We start from the raw sequence: 17,668 nt of genomic DNA, 5'->3' as shown, positions 1-17,668 counted from the left end.
ACCTGTCTCTGTATTGATACTGGCTGCTGTATGGACGTGACAGAACCCCATGTAGTTCACCTGTCTCTGTATTGATACTGGCTGCTGTATAGACGTGACAGAACCCCATGTAGTTCACCTGTCTCTGTATTGATTCTGGCCGCTGTATAGACGTGACAGAACCCCATGTAGTTCACCTGTCTCTGTATTGATACTGGCTGCTGTATAGACGTGACAGAACCCCATGTAGTTCACCTGTCTCTGTATTGATACTGGCCGCTGTATAGACGTGACAGAACCCCATGTAGTTCACCTGTCTCTGTATTGATTCTGGGGCGGCAGGGTAGCCTAGTGGTTAGAGCGTTGGACTAGTAACCGGAAGGTTGCAAGTTCAAACCCCCGAGCTGACAAGGTACAAATCTGTCGTTCTGCCCCTGAACAGGCAGTTAACCCACTGTTCCTAGGCCGTCATTGAAAATAAGAATTTGTTCTTAACTGACTTGCCTGGTTAAATAAAGGTAAAAAAATAAAAAAAATAAAAAAATTCTGGCCGCTGTATAGACGTGACAGAACCCCATGTAGTTCACCTGTCTCTGTATTGATACTGGCTGCTGTATAGACGTGACCGAACCCCATGTAGTTCACCTGTCTCTGTATTGATACTGGCCGCTGTATGGACGTGACAGAACCCCGTGTAGTTCACCTGTCTCTGTATTGATACTGGCTGCTGTATAGACGTGACCGAACCCCATGTAGTTCACCTGTCTCTGTATTGATACTGGCCGCTGTATAGACGTGACAGAACCCCATGTAGTTCACCTGTCTCTGTATTGATACTGGCCGCTGTATAGACGTGACAGAACCCCATGTAGTTCACCTGTCTCTGTATTGATACTGGCCGCTGTATAGACGTGACCGAACCCCATGTAGTTCACCTAAACTCACCCACTCTCTTTCACTCTTTCATTACCCACATTTTCCTCTCTCCGTTTCCCTCACCCCTCTCTCTCTGTCTCGGCCTCATTATCCCTCCATCTCTCTCTGTCTCGGCCTCATTATCCCTCCATCTCTCTCTGTCTCGGCCTCATTATCCCTCCATCTCTCTCTGTCTCGGCCTCATTATCCCTCCATCTCTCTCTGTCTCGGCCTCATTATCCCTCCATCTCTCTCTGTCTCGGCCTCATTATCCCTCCATCTCTGTCTCGGCCTCATTATCCCTCCATCTCTCTCTGTCTCGGCCTCATTATCCCTCCATCTCTCTCTGTCTCGGCCTCATTATCCCTCCATCTCTCTCTGTCTCGGCCTCATTTTCCCTCCATCTCTCTCTGTCTCGGCCTCATTATCCCTCCATCTCTCTCTGTCTCGGCCTCGTTATCGCTCCATCTCTCTCTGTCTCGGCCTCATTATCCCTCCATCTCTCTCTGTCTCGGCCTCATTATCCCTCCATCTCTCTCTGTCTCGGCCTCATTATCCCTCCATCTCTCTCTGTCTCGGCCTCATTATCCCTCCATCTCTCTCTGTCTCGGCCTCATTATCCCTCCATCTCTGTCTCGGCCTCATTATCCCTCCATCTCTCTCTGTCTCGGCCTCATTATCCCTCCATCTCTGTCTCGGCCTCATTATCCCTCCATCTCTCTCTGTCTCGGCCTCATTATCCCTCCATCTCTCTCTGTCTCGGCCTCATTATCCCTCCATCTCTCTCTGTCTCGGCCTCATTTTCCCTCCATCTCTCTCTGTCTCGGCCTCATTATCCCTCCATCTCTCTCTGTCTCGGCCTCGTTATCGCTCCATCTCTCTCTGTCTCGGCCTCATTATCCCTCCATCTCTCTCTGTCTCGGCCTCATTATCCCTCCATCTCTCTCTGTCTCGGCCTCATTATCCCTCCATCTCTCTCTGTCTCGGCCTCATTATCCCTCCATCTCTCTCTGTCTCAGCCTCATTATCCCTCCATCTCTCTCTGTCTCGGCCTCATTATCCCTCCATCTCTCTCTGTCTCGGCCTCATTATCCCTCCATCTCTGTCTCGGCCTCATTATCCCTCCATCTCTCTCTGTCTCGGTCTCATTATCCCTCCATCTCTCTCTGTCTCGGCCTCGTTATCGCTCCATCTCTCTCTGTCTCGGCCTCATTATCCCTCCATCTCTCTCTGTCTCGGCCTCATTATCCCTCCATCTCTCTCTGTCTCGGCCTCATTATCCCTCCATCTCTCTCTGTCTCGGCCTCATTATCCCTCCATCTCTCTCTGTCTCGGCCTCATTATCCCTCCATCTCTGTCTCGGCCTCATTATCCCTCCATCTCTCTCTGTCTCGGCCTCATTATCCCTCCATCTCTGTCTCGGCCTCATTATCCCTCCATCTCTCTCTGTCTCGGTCTCATTATCCCTCCATCTCTCTCTGTCTCGGCCTCATTATCCCTCCATCTCTCGCTGTCTGTCTTTCCTACCCACCTTTTTTTCTCAAGCAGTTGCCCTTTCCACGGCCCCCAGTGGACAGTGTTATAGTTTTTGTATTGGACCCTATGTGCAGCTGGACTGTTAATCCTAGGAGCCGTAAGGGAACTGAATTAGACTAGCGTCATCTCCAGTTAATTCTCATGTACTCCTGAGGGGATACACAGTTATTATTATTTTGTGAAGAGACCTAGCATAACCCTTATAACTCCAATGAGTGTCTCTATACTAGGAGCTAGAGCCTTAAATCTGCCCCTCTGGGAGTCAGTCTGTAAATTTGATGAATAATATTCATTTTAATTGTAAATACAGTGCCTTACAGTATTCACACGCCTTGACTTTTTCCACATGTTGTCGTTACAGCCTGACTTTAAGATGGATTAACGTGAGATGTTTTGTCACTGGCCTACACACAATACCCCATAATGTCAAAGTGGAATTAAGTTTGTATTATTAATTAAAAATGAAACAATGTAAGTATTCAACCCCATTTGTTAATGTAAGCCTAAATATGTTCAGGAGTAAAAATGTGCCTAACAAGTCACATAATAAGCTGCATGAAATCACTCTGTGTGCAATAATAGTGTTTAACATGATTTTGGAATGAGTACCTCATCTCTGTACCCCACACATACAAGTATCTGTAAGTTCCCTCAGTTGAGCAGTGAATTTCAAACACAGATTCAACCACAAAGACCACGGAGGTTTTCCAATGCCTCGTAAAGAAGGAGACCTATTGGTAGATGGGTACAAATAAAATAAAAAGCAAACATTGAATATCCCTTTGAGCATGGTGAAGTTATTAATTACACTTTGGATGGTGTATCAATACACCCAGTAACTACAAAGATACAGGCGTCCTTCATAACTCAGTTGCCGGACAAAACCACATTGTAGTTACTCCACAATACTAACCTAATTGACAGAGTGAAAAGAAGGAAGTCTGTACAGAATACAAATATTCCAAAACATGCATCCTGTTTGCAACAAGGCACTAAAGTAATACTGCAAAAAAATTGGTAAAGCAATGAACTTGAATTCAAAGTGTTATGTTTGGGGCAAATCCAATACAACACATTACTGAGTACCACTCTCCATATTTTCAAGCATAGTGGTGGCTGCATCATGTTATGGGTATTCTTTTAATCTTCAAGGACTGGAGAGTTTTTCAGGATAAAAAAGAAACGGAATGGAATTAATCACCGTCAAAACCTGGTTCAGTCTGCTTTCCACCAGACACTAGGAGAGGAATTCACCTTTCAGCAGGACAATAACCTAAAACACAAGGTCAAATCTACACTGAAGTTGCTTAGAAGACAGTGAATGTTCCTGAGTGGCCGCGTTACAGTTTTGACTTAAATCTACTTGAAAATCCATGGCAAGACCTGAAAATTCTTGTCAAGTAATGATCAACAACCAATTTGACAGAGCTTAAAGAATTTTGAGAAGAATAATGGGCCAATGTTACACAATCCATGTGTGAAAAGCTCTTAGAGACTTACCCAGATAGAGTCACAGCTGTAATCGCTGCCAAAGGTGCTTCTTCAAAATATTGACTCGGGGGTGTGAATACTTATGTTTGTAAGATATTTCTATATTTCGTTTTTTAATAAATTTGTTTTCACTTTGTCATTATGGGGTATTGTGTGTAGATGGGTGAGAATTATATATATATATATAATCAATTTTTATAAATGTTTAATTCAGGCTGTAACACAACAAGGTGTTGGGCACCACAGGCCAGAACAGCTTCAATGTACCTTGGCATAGATTCTACAAGTGTCTGGAACTCTATTGGAGGGATGCGACACTATTCTTGCACAAGAAATTCCATCATTTAGTGTTTTGTTGATGGTGGAAAAAGCTGTCTCAGGCACCGCTCTAGAATCTCCCATAAGTGTTCAATTAGGTTGAGATCTGGTCACTGAGACAGCAAGGGCATATGGTTTACATGCTCAACAAACAATTGAGTGACCACTCGTACCCTGTGGATGGCGGCATTGTCATCCTATGGGGTGTAGCCATGGTACCAAAATAATGGCCTGCCTAGCATTTTTATACATGACCCTAAGCATGATGGGATGTTAATTGCTTAATTAACTCAGGAACCACACCTCTGTGGAAGCACCTGCTTTCAATATACTTTATACCCCTCATTTAGTCAAGTGTTTCCTTTATTTTGGCAGTTAACTGAATATCCAAACAAGTTCAACACTTTTGACCAAACATTTTAGTTATAGATTGCACCTTTAAATATGTACCATGCATACATTGCTCCCCCATTTCCTGGTTGCTAAAATTCTAATAGTTTGCCTAATTTCTGTTTATGTGAAGGAATAATAATGTGTAGTGTAGGGAATCATTGTACCATCTAAACTGCTGTGAAATATATTTCCCATAACCAAAACTGTAGTATGTTCAGCTGTTTGAAGCTGGTGTACAAAACCTCAAATAAAAGAGCCAGAAATTACACTTAAGAACGGGAAGCATAGAAATAGCGCACATAAAACAGATCTACCTCTTATACTTGCTTTCAATGAGAGGGACAGATCTACAACTCACATTTCTACGTGAATTTGGTCAGTTCGCCCAAAAAGTCACTCACCGTTTCAGTTCATCACTCTCTATTTATTGTGTTGCTAGTTTTTTTTCTTCCACTATAAGAGAAAAGAGAACGAGAGAGCAAGAGAGGGGGAGAAAGAGAATGAGAGGGGGAAGAGGTAACTATAGCCAAGTGTGAGACGAAGAGGGAAAAAGAGGAAAAACTTGAACTTGTCTGTGAGGTTTAGTGTACTTTAGAAAACCCCTTGCAGGCTAAAAGATCAGAGCCTCTCTTTAAGGGTGTCAATGGAGTACAGAGAGATCGATGGGCCATGGCCAAGACACCTTTAATCAACAACACTCGCTTTCCACCTTGCATCTCTCTCTCTCTCTCTTTCTTTCTCTCTCTCCCTCTTTCTCTCTCTCTTTTTGTCTCTCTCTCGCTCCCCCTCTCTCTCTCCCCCTGCTTTGGCTCGCCAACGGCATCAGTTTATCCCTCCTTTCTGTTCTCCCTCTGTCCATTCTCTCCTATCTTTCATCTCTGAAAATGTGAAGCGTTCTAAGAAGCAGGCTTCGTGGTCATTTTTAACGGGCATAACCGTCCAATCTGTGCCTGAGCAGAATTCATCAATAACACCTTATGTAGCAGAATCCATTGGATTTAGGGAGGCAGTTATTGACAGGAGAGTGATAGCTCAGCGGTGTAATTCTGTTGCAGCCTACAGTAGAACAAGGTAGCGCATCATTGTGCATCTGTGAGATCTTGGAAGACGCCAATGAAAAAAGGTGGAGTGATATCACCACTTTTCCTTAAACTTTTTCTGCAAAACAAGTTTTTATCTCTCTCTCTTTCTCTCTCTCTTCAGAGTATTGTATTTTTGAATTGGCGTTGAATTAGCTATGTAAATACGTTGGATTGTACCAATAAAGTTTGTTCTAAAATCAATCTCTCGCTCTCTATTTCTCTGTAGGTTCTGTCTGTTCCCCACAGAAGATTGGTGTGCTGTAGCCGTCTGTTTGAGGTGACGGACGTCAACAAGGCCCAGAAACAGGCAGCCCACCAGAGAGAAGTCTTCCTCTTCAATGACCTTATCGTGGTAAGACTCCCTGACACCGGACTGACTCTGCAAAGGATTGTGGGAAATATAGTATTGTCTTCAGAAGGGATGATCAACTTACTACACCCCTCTGAGGATTATAGGGGGACATTGTTATGGGATTGTAGTACTGCAAATGTCTACGTGTTTGGATTTAATTGATTTGCGCCACAATTGCTTTTGGGAAGTGTGGTGTCACCTGACCTAAAGTAGTAACATTTCCAAACTATACAGAGATGAACTCACTATCAACTTGGTTGTAGTTGACTCGTGAAGTGTGGTCACAGTCATATAAAGCAGCTTGTATTTCCTGCCACACATATTCAAGGCATGTAATTCCCAGGAAGTCTCTCACAGGGAACCATTTTCTGATGACTACGTCCCTAGTTTCTATTTTGTTTCATGACTCATTTCTTAAATAATAGATGGTACAGTAGGTTAAACGGAGTCCGCAGTGAACTTATACACTCAAGCCTAGAGAAAGAAAATAACTACCGGGGTCAGTAATGAAGTCCAAGCTTCAGTCATTCATTTGGTCAAAGTCACATCGAATGGGCCTCGGAGTTAATCATAGATTAAATGTCTGTTATAGTTAATAAAACCATTAGGGCAACTCCAAATGTTATCTATGTGAAGTATTAAACTACTCCCATAATTCCACTGGTTCTCATCTTAATCTGTCTCGAACAAAAACTGGAGGAGAGAAAATAAAAATGAAAGTGTCTCTCTGCTGCCTGCGCTGCCGTCGAAAAGTAATTGTGCCCCGAAGGGAGGAGGGGAGTTTTGAAAATGCTTATTCTTTGCCGGGCCAGACAAAAATCCTCTTGCGACGTCTTGGCGGAAAACTGTTGATTCGGCACAAAGAGAATGTCATAATTACTTCAATCGCTGAACCTCATTTTGTAAGCGTGAAAAAAAATGAGGACGCACTCTCGAGGTTTACGCAATTACACGTAATTAAGAGGGCGGGTTCCTGCGAGACCTTGTTTCTCACGACTGCTCAGAGGGTAGGGTCTGTGATAAGTTTGCAATTTTCATATTTATTTTACTGTGTGAAATGAATTGTCAGGGTGTTCTTCTTTACGAGTTAATCATCATTCTTGAGGTTCCAACACTCTTGTCTGCAGCGGTGGATGTGTCACGGTGATGTATGGGTTTAATATGGCGGCTTACCAAAAAGGCCCTGCAGTATCAGCACTGAGGAGATACTCTCATCTTTCTCTATCTGTGGTGTTTCTATACTGTATGAGAGCTCCCCGCTCTCTCTCTCTCTCTCTCTCTCTCTCGCTCTCTCTCTCTCTCGCTCGCTTTCTCTCTCGCTCTCGCTCTCTCTCGCTCTCTCTCGCTCTCTCTCTCTCGCTCTCTCTCACTCTCTCTCGCTCTCTCTCTCTCTCTCTCTCTCTCTCGCTCTCTCTCGCTCTCTCATTATTTCCCTCATTATATCTCTACCCATAAGGCATAGCTGTTTTCCCCCACACACTCACAAACACATCCTTGAAAAAATATAAAAAGTTGCAGTGCTGTTATGTCACATTCACTGGAAACAGGATTTGTCACAGAGAGAAAGCTATACTGTGTAAATTGTCTATCTGCAGGTTATTAGTAGGATGATATGAATATGCTGTGTTGATCCTCTCTGACCGATGATGGATTTTTTATTCTTTATTTTAACACGGAGGTCACATTGAGACTTGAATGGCTTTTTCTCCAGTGCCTTGAACAGGAAACACCAATGTGAAGCAAATTTCAAAGCCTGTTGAAAGCAAGGCTTAAAACCTTACCCCAACCATCACCTAAACCCAACCCTAAGCTGACAATAACACCTGCAGTGCTGACTGAGATTGAAGAGAAAGGCTTTGACAATAATAGAAGAGAATAATAATTGCTGCCCATCTGTTACAATGGAAACACGGTTTACTCTGCTCCCACAACAGGATAAGAGGATAAGTGTCTTGCTCAAGGGCACAAGGGTGATGGATGGGGCGTGCCCACATTCTTTAGGCGACTTCTCTAACCTCTAAGCTACCTATGTTTGTTATGCTCTTTAGGGCTGCTTTCCAGTCACAGTTAGTCCTGGAATAAAAAGCAAGCTCAATGCAGAATCTCAATTGAAAAAGCCTTTTAAGTCCAGGATTAGGATTGATCTGTGTCCATAAAACCACACTAATATGTTTTTAAAGGGGAACAGAAGACATCCTGAATAGGTTCTTATTTTGATGTTCTGATTGACATCTCCGTCTTTCCTTTATTGAGGAAAAATGCACTTACTACGAGTGTGATATGTGGTTGTCTCACCTAGTGTCTTTTTACCCTCAGATCCTGAAGCTGTGTCCGAAGAAGAAGAGTTCAGCAGCCTACACCTTCTGTAAAGCCCTGGGCCTCCTGGGCATGCACTTCACACTGTTTGAGAACGAGTGTAAGTCACCTAACACCAGACAGAGACAGAGAGAGACTGGGAGAGAGAGAGAGACTGGGAGAGAGAGAGAGACTGGGAGAGAGAGAGACTAGGAGAGAGAGGGAGACAGAGAGAGAGAGAGAGACTGGGAGAGAGAGAGAGACTGGGAGAGAGAGAGAGACTGGGAGAGAGAGAGACTAGGAGAGAGAGAGAGACAGAGAGAGAGAGAGAGAGACTGGGAGAGAGAGAGAGACTGGGAGAGAGAGAGAGACTGGGAGAGAGAGAGAGACTGGGAGAGAGAGAGACTGGGAGAGAGAGAGAGACTGGGAGAGAGAGAGACTGGGAGAGAGAGAGACTGGGAGAGAGAGCGAGACTGGGAGAGAGAGAGAGACTGGGAGAGAGAGCGAGACTGGGAGAGAGAGAGAGAGACTGGGAGACAGAGCGAGACTGGGACCGACTGGGAGAGAGAGAGAGACTGGGAGAGAGAGAGAGAGAGACTGGGAGAGAGAGAGAGAGACTGGGAGAGAGAGAGAAACTGGGGAGAGAGAGAGAGAGAGACTGGGAGAGAGAGAGAGAGACTGGGAGAGAGAGAGAGAGACTGGGAGAGAGAGCGAGACTGGGAGAGAGAGAGAGAGAGACGGAGAGAGAGAGAGACTGGGAGAGAGAGACTGGGAGAGAGAGAGAGAGAGACTGTGAGAGAGAGAAAGACTGGGAGAGAGAGAGAGAGACTGGGAGAGAGAGAGAGAGACTGGGAGAGAGAGCGAGACTGGGAGAGAGAGAGAGAGAGACGGAGAGAGAGAGAGACTGGGAGAGAGAGACTGGGAGAGAGAGAGAGCGAGACTGGGACCGAGTGGGAGAGAGAGAGAGACTGGGAGAGAGAGAGAGACTGGGAGAGAAAGAGAGAGAGACTGGGAGAGAGAGAGAGAGAGAGACTGGGAGAGAGAGCGACTGGGAGCGACTGGGAGAGAGAGAGAAATTGGGAGAGAGAGAGAGAGAGAAACTGGGAGAGAGAGACTAGGAGAGAGAGAGAGACAGAGAGAGAGAGAGAGAGACTGGGAGAGAGAGAGAGACTGGGAGAGAGAGAGAGACTGGGAGAGAGAGAGAGACTGGGAGAGAGAGAGACTGGGAGAGAGAGAGAGACTGGGAGAGAGAGAGACTGGGAGAGAGAGAGACTGGGAGAGAGAGCGAGACTGGGAGAGAGAGAGAGACTGGGAGAGAGAACGAGACTGGGAGAGAGAGAGAGAGACTGGGAGACAGAGCGAGACTGGGACCGACTGGGAGAGAGAGAGAGACTGGGAGAGAGAGAGAGACTGGGAGAGAGAGAGAGAGACTGGGAGAGAGAGAGAAACTGGGGAGAGAGAGAGAGAGAGACTGGGAGAGAGAGAGAGAGACTGGGAGAGAGAGAGAGAGACTGGGAGAGAGAGCGAGACTGGGAGAGAGAGCGAGACTGGGAGAGAGAGAGAGAGACGGAGAGAGAGAGAGACTGGGAGAGAGAGACTGGGAGAGAGAGAGAGAGAGACTGTGAGAGAGAGAAAGACTGGGAGAGAGAGAGAGAGACTGGGAGAGAGAGAGAGAGACTGGGAGAGAGAGCGAGACTGGGAGAGAGAGAGAGAGAGACGGAGAGAGAGAGAGACTGGGAGAGAGAGACTGGGAGAGAGAGAGAGCGAGACTGGGACCGAGTGGGAGAGAGAGAGAGACTGGGAGAGAAAGAGAGAGAGACTGGGAGAGAGAGAGAGAGACTGGGAGAGAGAGCGACTGGGAGCGACTGGGAGAGAGAGAGAAATTGGGAGAGAGAGAGAGACTGGGAGAGAGAGAGAGAGAGACTGGGAGAGAGAGAGAGACTGGGAGAGAGAGAGAGACTGGGAGAGAGAGCGAGACTGGGAGAATGAGAGAGAGACTGGGAGAGAGAGCGAGACTGGGAGAGAGAGAGACTGGGAGAGAGAGCGAGACTGGGAGAGAGAGAGAGAGAGAGAGACTGGGAGACAGAGCGAGACTGGGACCGACTGGGAGAAAGAGAGAGACTGGGAGAGAGAGAGAGAGAGACTGGGAGAGAGAGAGACTGGGAGAGAGAGCGAGACTGGGAGAGAGAGAGAGACTGGGAGAGAGAGAGAGACTGGGAGAGAGAGAGAGAGAGACGGAGAGAGAGAGAGACTGGGAGAGAGAGAGAGACTGGGAGAGAGAGCGAGACTGGGAGAATGAGAGAGAGACTGGGAGAGAGAGCGAGACTGGGAGAGAGAGAGACTGGGAGAGAGAGCGAGACTGGGACCGACTGGGAGAAAGAGAGAGACTGGGAGAGAGAGAGAGAGAGACTGGGAGAGAGAGAGAGAGACTGGGAGAGAGAGAGGGAAACTGGGGAGAGAGAGAGAGAGAGACTGTGAGAGAGAGAAAGACTGGGAGAGAGAGAGAGAGACTGGGAGAGAGAGAGAGAGACTGGGAGAGAGAGAGAGAGAGAGAGAGACGGAGAGAGAGAGAGACTGGGAGAGAGAGACTGGGAGAGAGAGAGAGCGAGACTGGGACCGACTGGGAGAGAGAGAGAGACTGGGAGAGAGAGAGAGACTGGGAGAGAAAGAGAGAGAGACTGGGAGAGAGAGAGAGAGACTGGGAGAGAGAGCGACTGGGAGCGACTGGGAGAGAGAGAGAAATTGGGAGAGAGAGAGAGAGAGAGAAACTGGGAGAGAGAGAGAGAGACTGGGAGAGAGAGAGAGAGAGAGACTGAAAGAGAGAGAGAGAGAGAGACTGGGAGAGAGAGAGACTGGGAGAGAGAGAGAGACTGGGAGAGAGAGAGAGACTGGGAGAGAGAGAGAGACTGGGAGAGAGAGAGAGAGAGACGGAGAGAGAGAGACTGGGAGAGAGAGCGAGACTGGGAGAATGAGAGAGAGACTGGGAGAGAGAGAGAGACTGGGAGAGAGAGAGACTGGGAGAATGAGACAGAGTGAGGGAAGAAAACTTTTTCTTAACCGATGTTGCCATGGCAACTCAAAGTGAAACAAGCAGTAAGCCGTGCAGAAATATGTTATCTTGATCTGCAAGTAGATCCTTCAAAGTACATCCCTTTTTGAGACATTTACACCACTATCATAGAATAGGACAGCAGCAAAGAGAGGAGGGATATAAACGGTGGGAGGGAGAGAGAGGGAGAATGTAGTGAAAACAGCAAAAGGGAATGAAGCAGATAAATGGTGCTAGCAACCCCAGTCACATAGATTACCCAGAATACATTGTGTTAGCCTTGATTTAAGCACATCATACATAACTCCATTTATTTGGATAAAAAGACTCTACTAAACTAACATATTACGTAGCCAACCCCAAGGTTATGGGTTTGATTCTCACATGGGTCACATACATACATGTACCTTCAGAAAGTATTCATACCCCTTGACTTATTCCACATTTTGTTGTGTTACAGCATCCATCCATCGACACACAATACCCCATATTGATAAAGTGAAAACATGTTTTTAGACATTTTTGCAAATGTATAGAAAATGATATACAAAAACATCTAATTTACATAATTATTCACAACCATGAGTCAATGCATGTTAGAATCCCCTTTGGCAGCGTTTACAGCTGTGAGACCTTCTGGGTAAGTCTATGAGTTCTGCACACCTGCATTGCACAAAATTTGCCCATTATACTTTTCAAAATGCTTCGAGCGATGTCAAATTGGTTGTTGATCATCGCTAGACAACCATTTTCAGGTCTTGCCATAGATTTTCAAGACGGTTTAAGTCAATACTGTAACTAGGCCACTCAGGAACATTCAATATTGCGATGTTAAGCAACTCCAGTGTATATTTGGCCTTGAGTTTCAGGTTACTGTCCTGCTGAAAGGTGGATTTGTCTCCCAGTGTCTATTAGAAATCAGACTGAACCAGGTCTAGGATTTTGCCTGTGCTTAGCTCTATTCCGTTTCTCTTTCTATATAAAAAAAACTCCCTTGCCGATGACAAGCATACCCATAACATGATGCAGACACCACCATGCTTGAAAATGTGAAGAGGTACTCAGTGATGTGTCGGATTTGCAGCAAATATAACGGACATAAAGTACAGTTATTTGTCACATTTTTTTTGCAGTTTTACTTTATTGCCTTATTGCAAACAGGATGCATGTTTTTCAATATTTTTATTCTGTACAGGCTTCCTTCTTTTCACTCTGTTATTTAGGTTAGTATTTTGGAGGTAACTGTTTTAAAGTCACCATTGGCCTCTGAATGGTTTCCTTCCACTCCGACATCTGAGTTAGGAAGGACGCCTGTATCTTTGTAGTAACTGGGTGTATTAATACACCACCTAAAGTGTAATTAAAAACTTCAATAGGTCCCCTTCTTTGCGAGCCATTGGAAACCCTTCCTGATCTTTGTGGTTGAATCTGTGTTTAAAATTCACTGCTCAGCTGAGTCATTCAAAAATCACGTTAAACACTATTATTGTACACTATTATTGAGTCCATGCAATTTATTATGTGACTTGTTAAGCACATTTTTACATACATGCATACAGTAACTGTCAAACCAACATATTTGTATGGAATGTATCAGCATCAAAACCTAACAGGTTGTGCAATTGAAAGCCAGCCAGCCCAGAAGGGTTGAGTTATAGTCACGGGGATTTGGCAGGGAGAAGAAATGTGTGTTTTGATAATGGAATCAGACCCGGTCGCGTGGGGTTATTGGAAAAAGGGGAGTTTGGATGTGGCCCCCTATCTAGTTTCTCCTCCTGATCCTCCCACCACTCTGCATTCAGCCAGGCAGGTGATATTTTCATATGAAATCTATCATACAGGGATATTCTTTTCTTCACGCCTCGGGCATGAAAGATGCAGTGCCTCCATCGTCAAAGTGCCATTTAAAAGAGCGAAGGGGAGAGCGAGGCGCGCCGGAGCACGGATAGTGAGAAATGAAAACAGAAAACAGTCGCGACTAATCTAATTTCCCCAATGAATTTATTGGCTCTTTTGCCTCATTCCCTTCTTTGGGGAAGGAGAAAAAAGCATTCTGATATTTTTTGTTGCTACTGTGTCAGTTGAAGATGTGAGAAAATTGTTCATTCTTTAGTTACCTGGCTGTGATGGATCAAGCCTTTATTTTGCTTTGGGGGAACTCATCTCTGTTTAGTGATTGAAACCATAATACTTGTTATTGTGAAAAGAAACTCCAGTACAGTTACATCCCTGAATACTCCACAAACTAGTTCATGGATCTATTTGACCAACGTTTTGGTACAAATGCCTTTAGCCAATCTGGGTCTATTGCAATATGTACTGTAACTATTAGTGGTGGGCACCAATATCATTGGATATCGATATGAGGAAGACATTTGGCGATATCCTTTCATCCTTCTTATTAGCCAACACTATTATGTAAAAAAAAAAGTGATCTCCTTCTCATCTCTCCTCCTCCTCAGACTACCCCCATGGCATCACCATCATCTCACCCTTCGGCTCAGACAAGAAGCAGGTGCTCAACTTCTGTGCTCAGAGCGCCGAGGAGCTGCTCAAGTTTCTAGAAGATCTGAAGGAGTCCATTGCTGAGGTGTCAGAGATGGAACAGATACGCATTGAATGTGAGTACTGTGGATGAGGTGTGTGTGTGTGTGTGTGTATGTGTGTGTGTGCTCCGTTGCTCCAAACTCAGGTGAAGAGGGAAAGGGGGAAAAAGAAACAGCTCATGCAAAATAATGTATGAATCATCCATCCCTCCATCCGCACAGAGATTCTCTTTCATTTCTCAAAAAGGAGAAAACTAAAATGGAATCAGGGTGCCGCAGGATTATTTACATAAGTGCTAACAATGGGGAGAGGAAGATGTCAACAGTCTATCTGTCTGTCTACGTGTGCATGTGTCTGTGTCTACATGCATGTGTCTGTGTGAGCATGTCTTTGTATACGTTGATGTCATTACATAACCAAACTGTGTTCATGCTCATATTCCTCCTAGCACCCATACAAATTACATGATTGTATCTCTAACATCAATGACTACACCAAAGATACAATTATTTATGCTCCCAATACTGAGATCATACACTCTGTTCTGATGCGTTTCTGAAAAACAAGAGTCAGGGAACGGTTGTGTTTCTATTCTGCCTAGGGGACTGTGCGTGTGTGTCTGTGTGTATGTGTTTGCCTGAGTGTGTGTGCATGTCTGCCTGAGTGTGTGTGCATGTCTGCCTGAGTGTGTGTGTGCATGTCTGCCTGAGTGTGTGTGCATGTCTGCCTGAGTGTGTGTGCATGTCTGCCTGAGTGTGTGTGCATGTCTGCCTGAGTGTGTGTGCATGTCTGCCTGAGTGTGTGTGCATGTCTGCCTGAGTGTGTGTGCATGTCTGCCTGAGTGTGTGTGCATGTCTGCCTGAGTGTGTGTGCATGTCTACCTGAGTGTGTGTGCATGTCTACCTGAGTGTGTGTGCATGTCTACCTGAGTGTGTGTGCATGTCTGCCTGAGTGTGTGTGCATGTCTGCCTGAGTGTGTGTGCATGTTTGTGTTTAATTGTTTATTATTTGGTTATAAGGATCCCCATTATCTTTAGCAGAAGCAGCAGCTACTCTTCCTGGGTTCTACAAAAACACTATAAACATGACACTGATTCACTGATAGACAAGGAAAGTCACACACATTTAAAATACAACCATATACAAGCAACACAACTAAAATTGTCTCTGTGTGTGTGTGTCCCCTCACAGTCCCCTCTGTTCCATGAGATGTTGTTTAAGGGTTATTTTGCTGTTTGCTGAGTAAATGGATATGGAAGATAGTTCCATGTGATCATGGCTCTGTATAATACTGTATGTTGCCGTGAATTTGTTTTGGACTTGGGGACTGTGAAGAGACCCCTGGTGACATGTCTTCGGGACTGTGAAAAGAGTGCTGGTGGAATGTCTTGTGGGCTCTGAAGAGACCCCTGGTGGCATGTCTATGGGACTGTGAAGAGACCCCTGGTGGCATGTCTCGGGGACTGTGAAGAGACCCCTGGTGGAATGTCTAGGGGACTGTGAAGAGACCCCTGGTGGCATGTCTCGGGGACTGTGAAGAGACCCCTGGTGGCATGTCTCGGGGACTGTGAAGAGACCCCTGGTGGCATGTCTTGGAGACTGTGAAGAGACCCCTGGTGGAATGTCTTGGGGACTGTGAAGAGACCCCTGGTGGCATGTCTCGGGGACTGTGAAGAGACCCCTGGTGGCATGTCTCGGGGACTGTGAAGAGACCCCTGGTGGCATGTCTTGGAGACTGTGAAGAGACCCCTGGTGGAATGTCTTGGGGACTGTGAAGAGACCCCTGGTGGCATGTCTTGGGGACTGTGAAGAGACCCCTGGTGGCATGTCTTGGAGACTGTGAAGAGACCCCTGGTGGAATGTCTTGGGGACTGTGAAGAGACCCCTGGTGGAATGTCTTGGGGACTGTGAAGAGACCCCTGGTGACATGTCTTGTGGGGTATGTATGTGTGTCTGAGCTAAATGTTATTTGATTATGCAGACAATCTGGAATTTCCACCACAGTAATATTTCTCATAGAAACAAGAGAAACAGTAATCTCTTATAAACCCTCAACCAGGAAATACTAGCATGCATATTGTTGATGTTAGTTCTGGATGTGCAAGGCATGCTGCTCTGTTTTGAGCCAGCTGCAGCTTTGCTAATTCTTTCCTGTTAGAGCCACCAAAGGGTGCTTTACTATTTTCAGGCAGTGGAATTACTTTAGCTTCCTCCCACGCCTGTGGAAACACACACTCCTTTAGGCTTTGGTTAAAGATATAGCAAATCAGGGTGGCAATACAGTCTGCTACCTGTGCATGTGTGTGTGCGAGCGCGTGCGCGCTCATGCATGCATGTACAGTATGTGTGTTGTCGTATCATCAGCATCTCCCTGGGCAGCGTTGATTTCTTATCAGCCTTACTCTGGGATTAACCCTGGAGGTTTCCCTGCCTTGCCTGTCTGACAGTGCCTTGATACTCTGTGAGAGGATAAGTACAGAGAAACAAGTCCCCGCTGCAGCACAGATTTAAAGGTTGAACACATTAACAAGGAGAAGCTAGAGGCCTGGGGTCCAAAAGAGAGGAGCGATCAGGAAGAAACCGTGCTGTTGGGGCTTACTGACCAATACTAAAGAGAGAAAAACAGCCATACAGGGCACACAGACTTTTTAAACAGGCTACTGATTCACAAATCAACCCCTACCCCTAGGCACTTTTCAAGATCTGAAACGATTAGATAGGCTAAGGGGAAGTTTCGTAATATTGGATACCCCTATCAGAGAGCCCTTCCTCTATCATTCAAACATCTTATACTTTCAGATCTGCCTTGGGGTGCGGACTAGGAGACTATTTCGAATTGAGCCTATGTCCAGGGGAGGTGCTGGTTCTAGCCAGGCAGGCACCTTGTTGTTTGCAGACCTACCAACATGCACGCATTTTGCGTACCAACTACGCAATTCTCTGTCCATGTACGCAGGTACGAGATCCGAGTTAAAAGTACGCAGAAATGAATAGGGGCTTATTTTTTATGTTTTATTTGTTTTACATTTTAATAAAAAATAATTATACTGAGTAAATCTAACATCCCGATTCTCGAGCTGCAACACACAGACATGTACGGAGTTTGTGTCAACCGACATGGAGATGAATACATCATTATTCGACGTAGCTACCCGGTATCGGCCCCTCCTCCTGTTTGTTTTGATGCTGAGTTTGCCAACTGTCAGCTGTACGTGAACACATTGACAAATCTATTTTCGACTCTGTGTGCTGTGGAAAGGTAAACACTAATTGTTTCAAGCTAAGAAGATGAACATTCAGTGGTCTCTAAAGTGCCAGCAGTTCACTCGCATTTGCTAGTGAAATAAATTAAATGCAAATACGAAAAATAACTGGTCTCATTTGTGCGAGTGTGATATTTTATTATTAGTTGTTTTTAGTTGTTTTTTTCCACGTAACATTACGATAATGACGCAACCTGATAGACTGTAACTATGATCCACGTCACAAAAAGCATCACAAAAGTATAATCAAAAAGAAATATAACCATCTTGGCATTAAATGGAGTTGGGATTTTAGAAGACTGCGCGATGAAGAATGAGTGTCTGGTATCAGCTATAGAGGCCGTGCTTCTAAAATGCCTTTGCACTAGATTTGAGATTTTATCAATTTCCAAAATCTGAAATGATGTATGCGCTGCAAAGAAATACCATAGGCACCTTTACATCGGCT

General features: G+C 45.4%; 1 protein-coding gene across 1 annotated transcript in view; it reads left to right on the top strand.

Moving 5' to 3' along the window:
* LOC110501001 (IQ motif and SEC7 domain-containing protein 3) overlaps positions 1 to 17,668 on the top strand; it is a 195,664-nt gene that overhangs the window by 145,951 nt on the left and 32,045 nt on the right. Inside the window, exons 9-11 of the mRNA XM_090200920.1 lie at positions 5,941 to 6,066; positions 8,383 to 8,482; positions 13,873 to 14,031. Coding sequence (XP_090057046.1) covers positions 5,941 to 6,066; positions 8,383 to 8,482; positions 13,873 to 14,031 — 385 coding nt within the window. The remainder of the gene's footprint in view (positions 1 to 5,940; positions 6,067 to 8,382; positions 8,483 to 13,872; positions 14,032 to 17,668) is intronic.

This window comes from Oncorhynchus mykiss, chromosome 15 (genome assembly GCF_057628025.1).
Source record: "Oncorhynchus mykiss isolate SJ-2025 chromosome 15, ASM5762802v1, whole genome shotgun sequence".
In the NCBI taxonomy this organism is placed as follows: Eukaryota; Metazoa; Chordata; class Actinopteri; order Salmoniformes; family Salmonidae; genus Oncorhynchus; species Oncorhynchus mykiss.
This window is presented reverse-complemented; position numbering and strand designations above follow the sequence as displayed.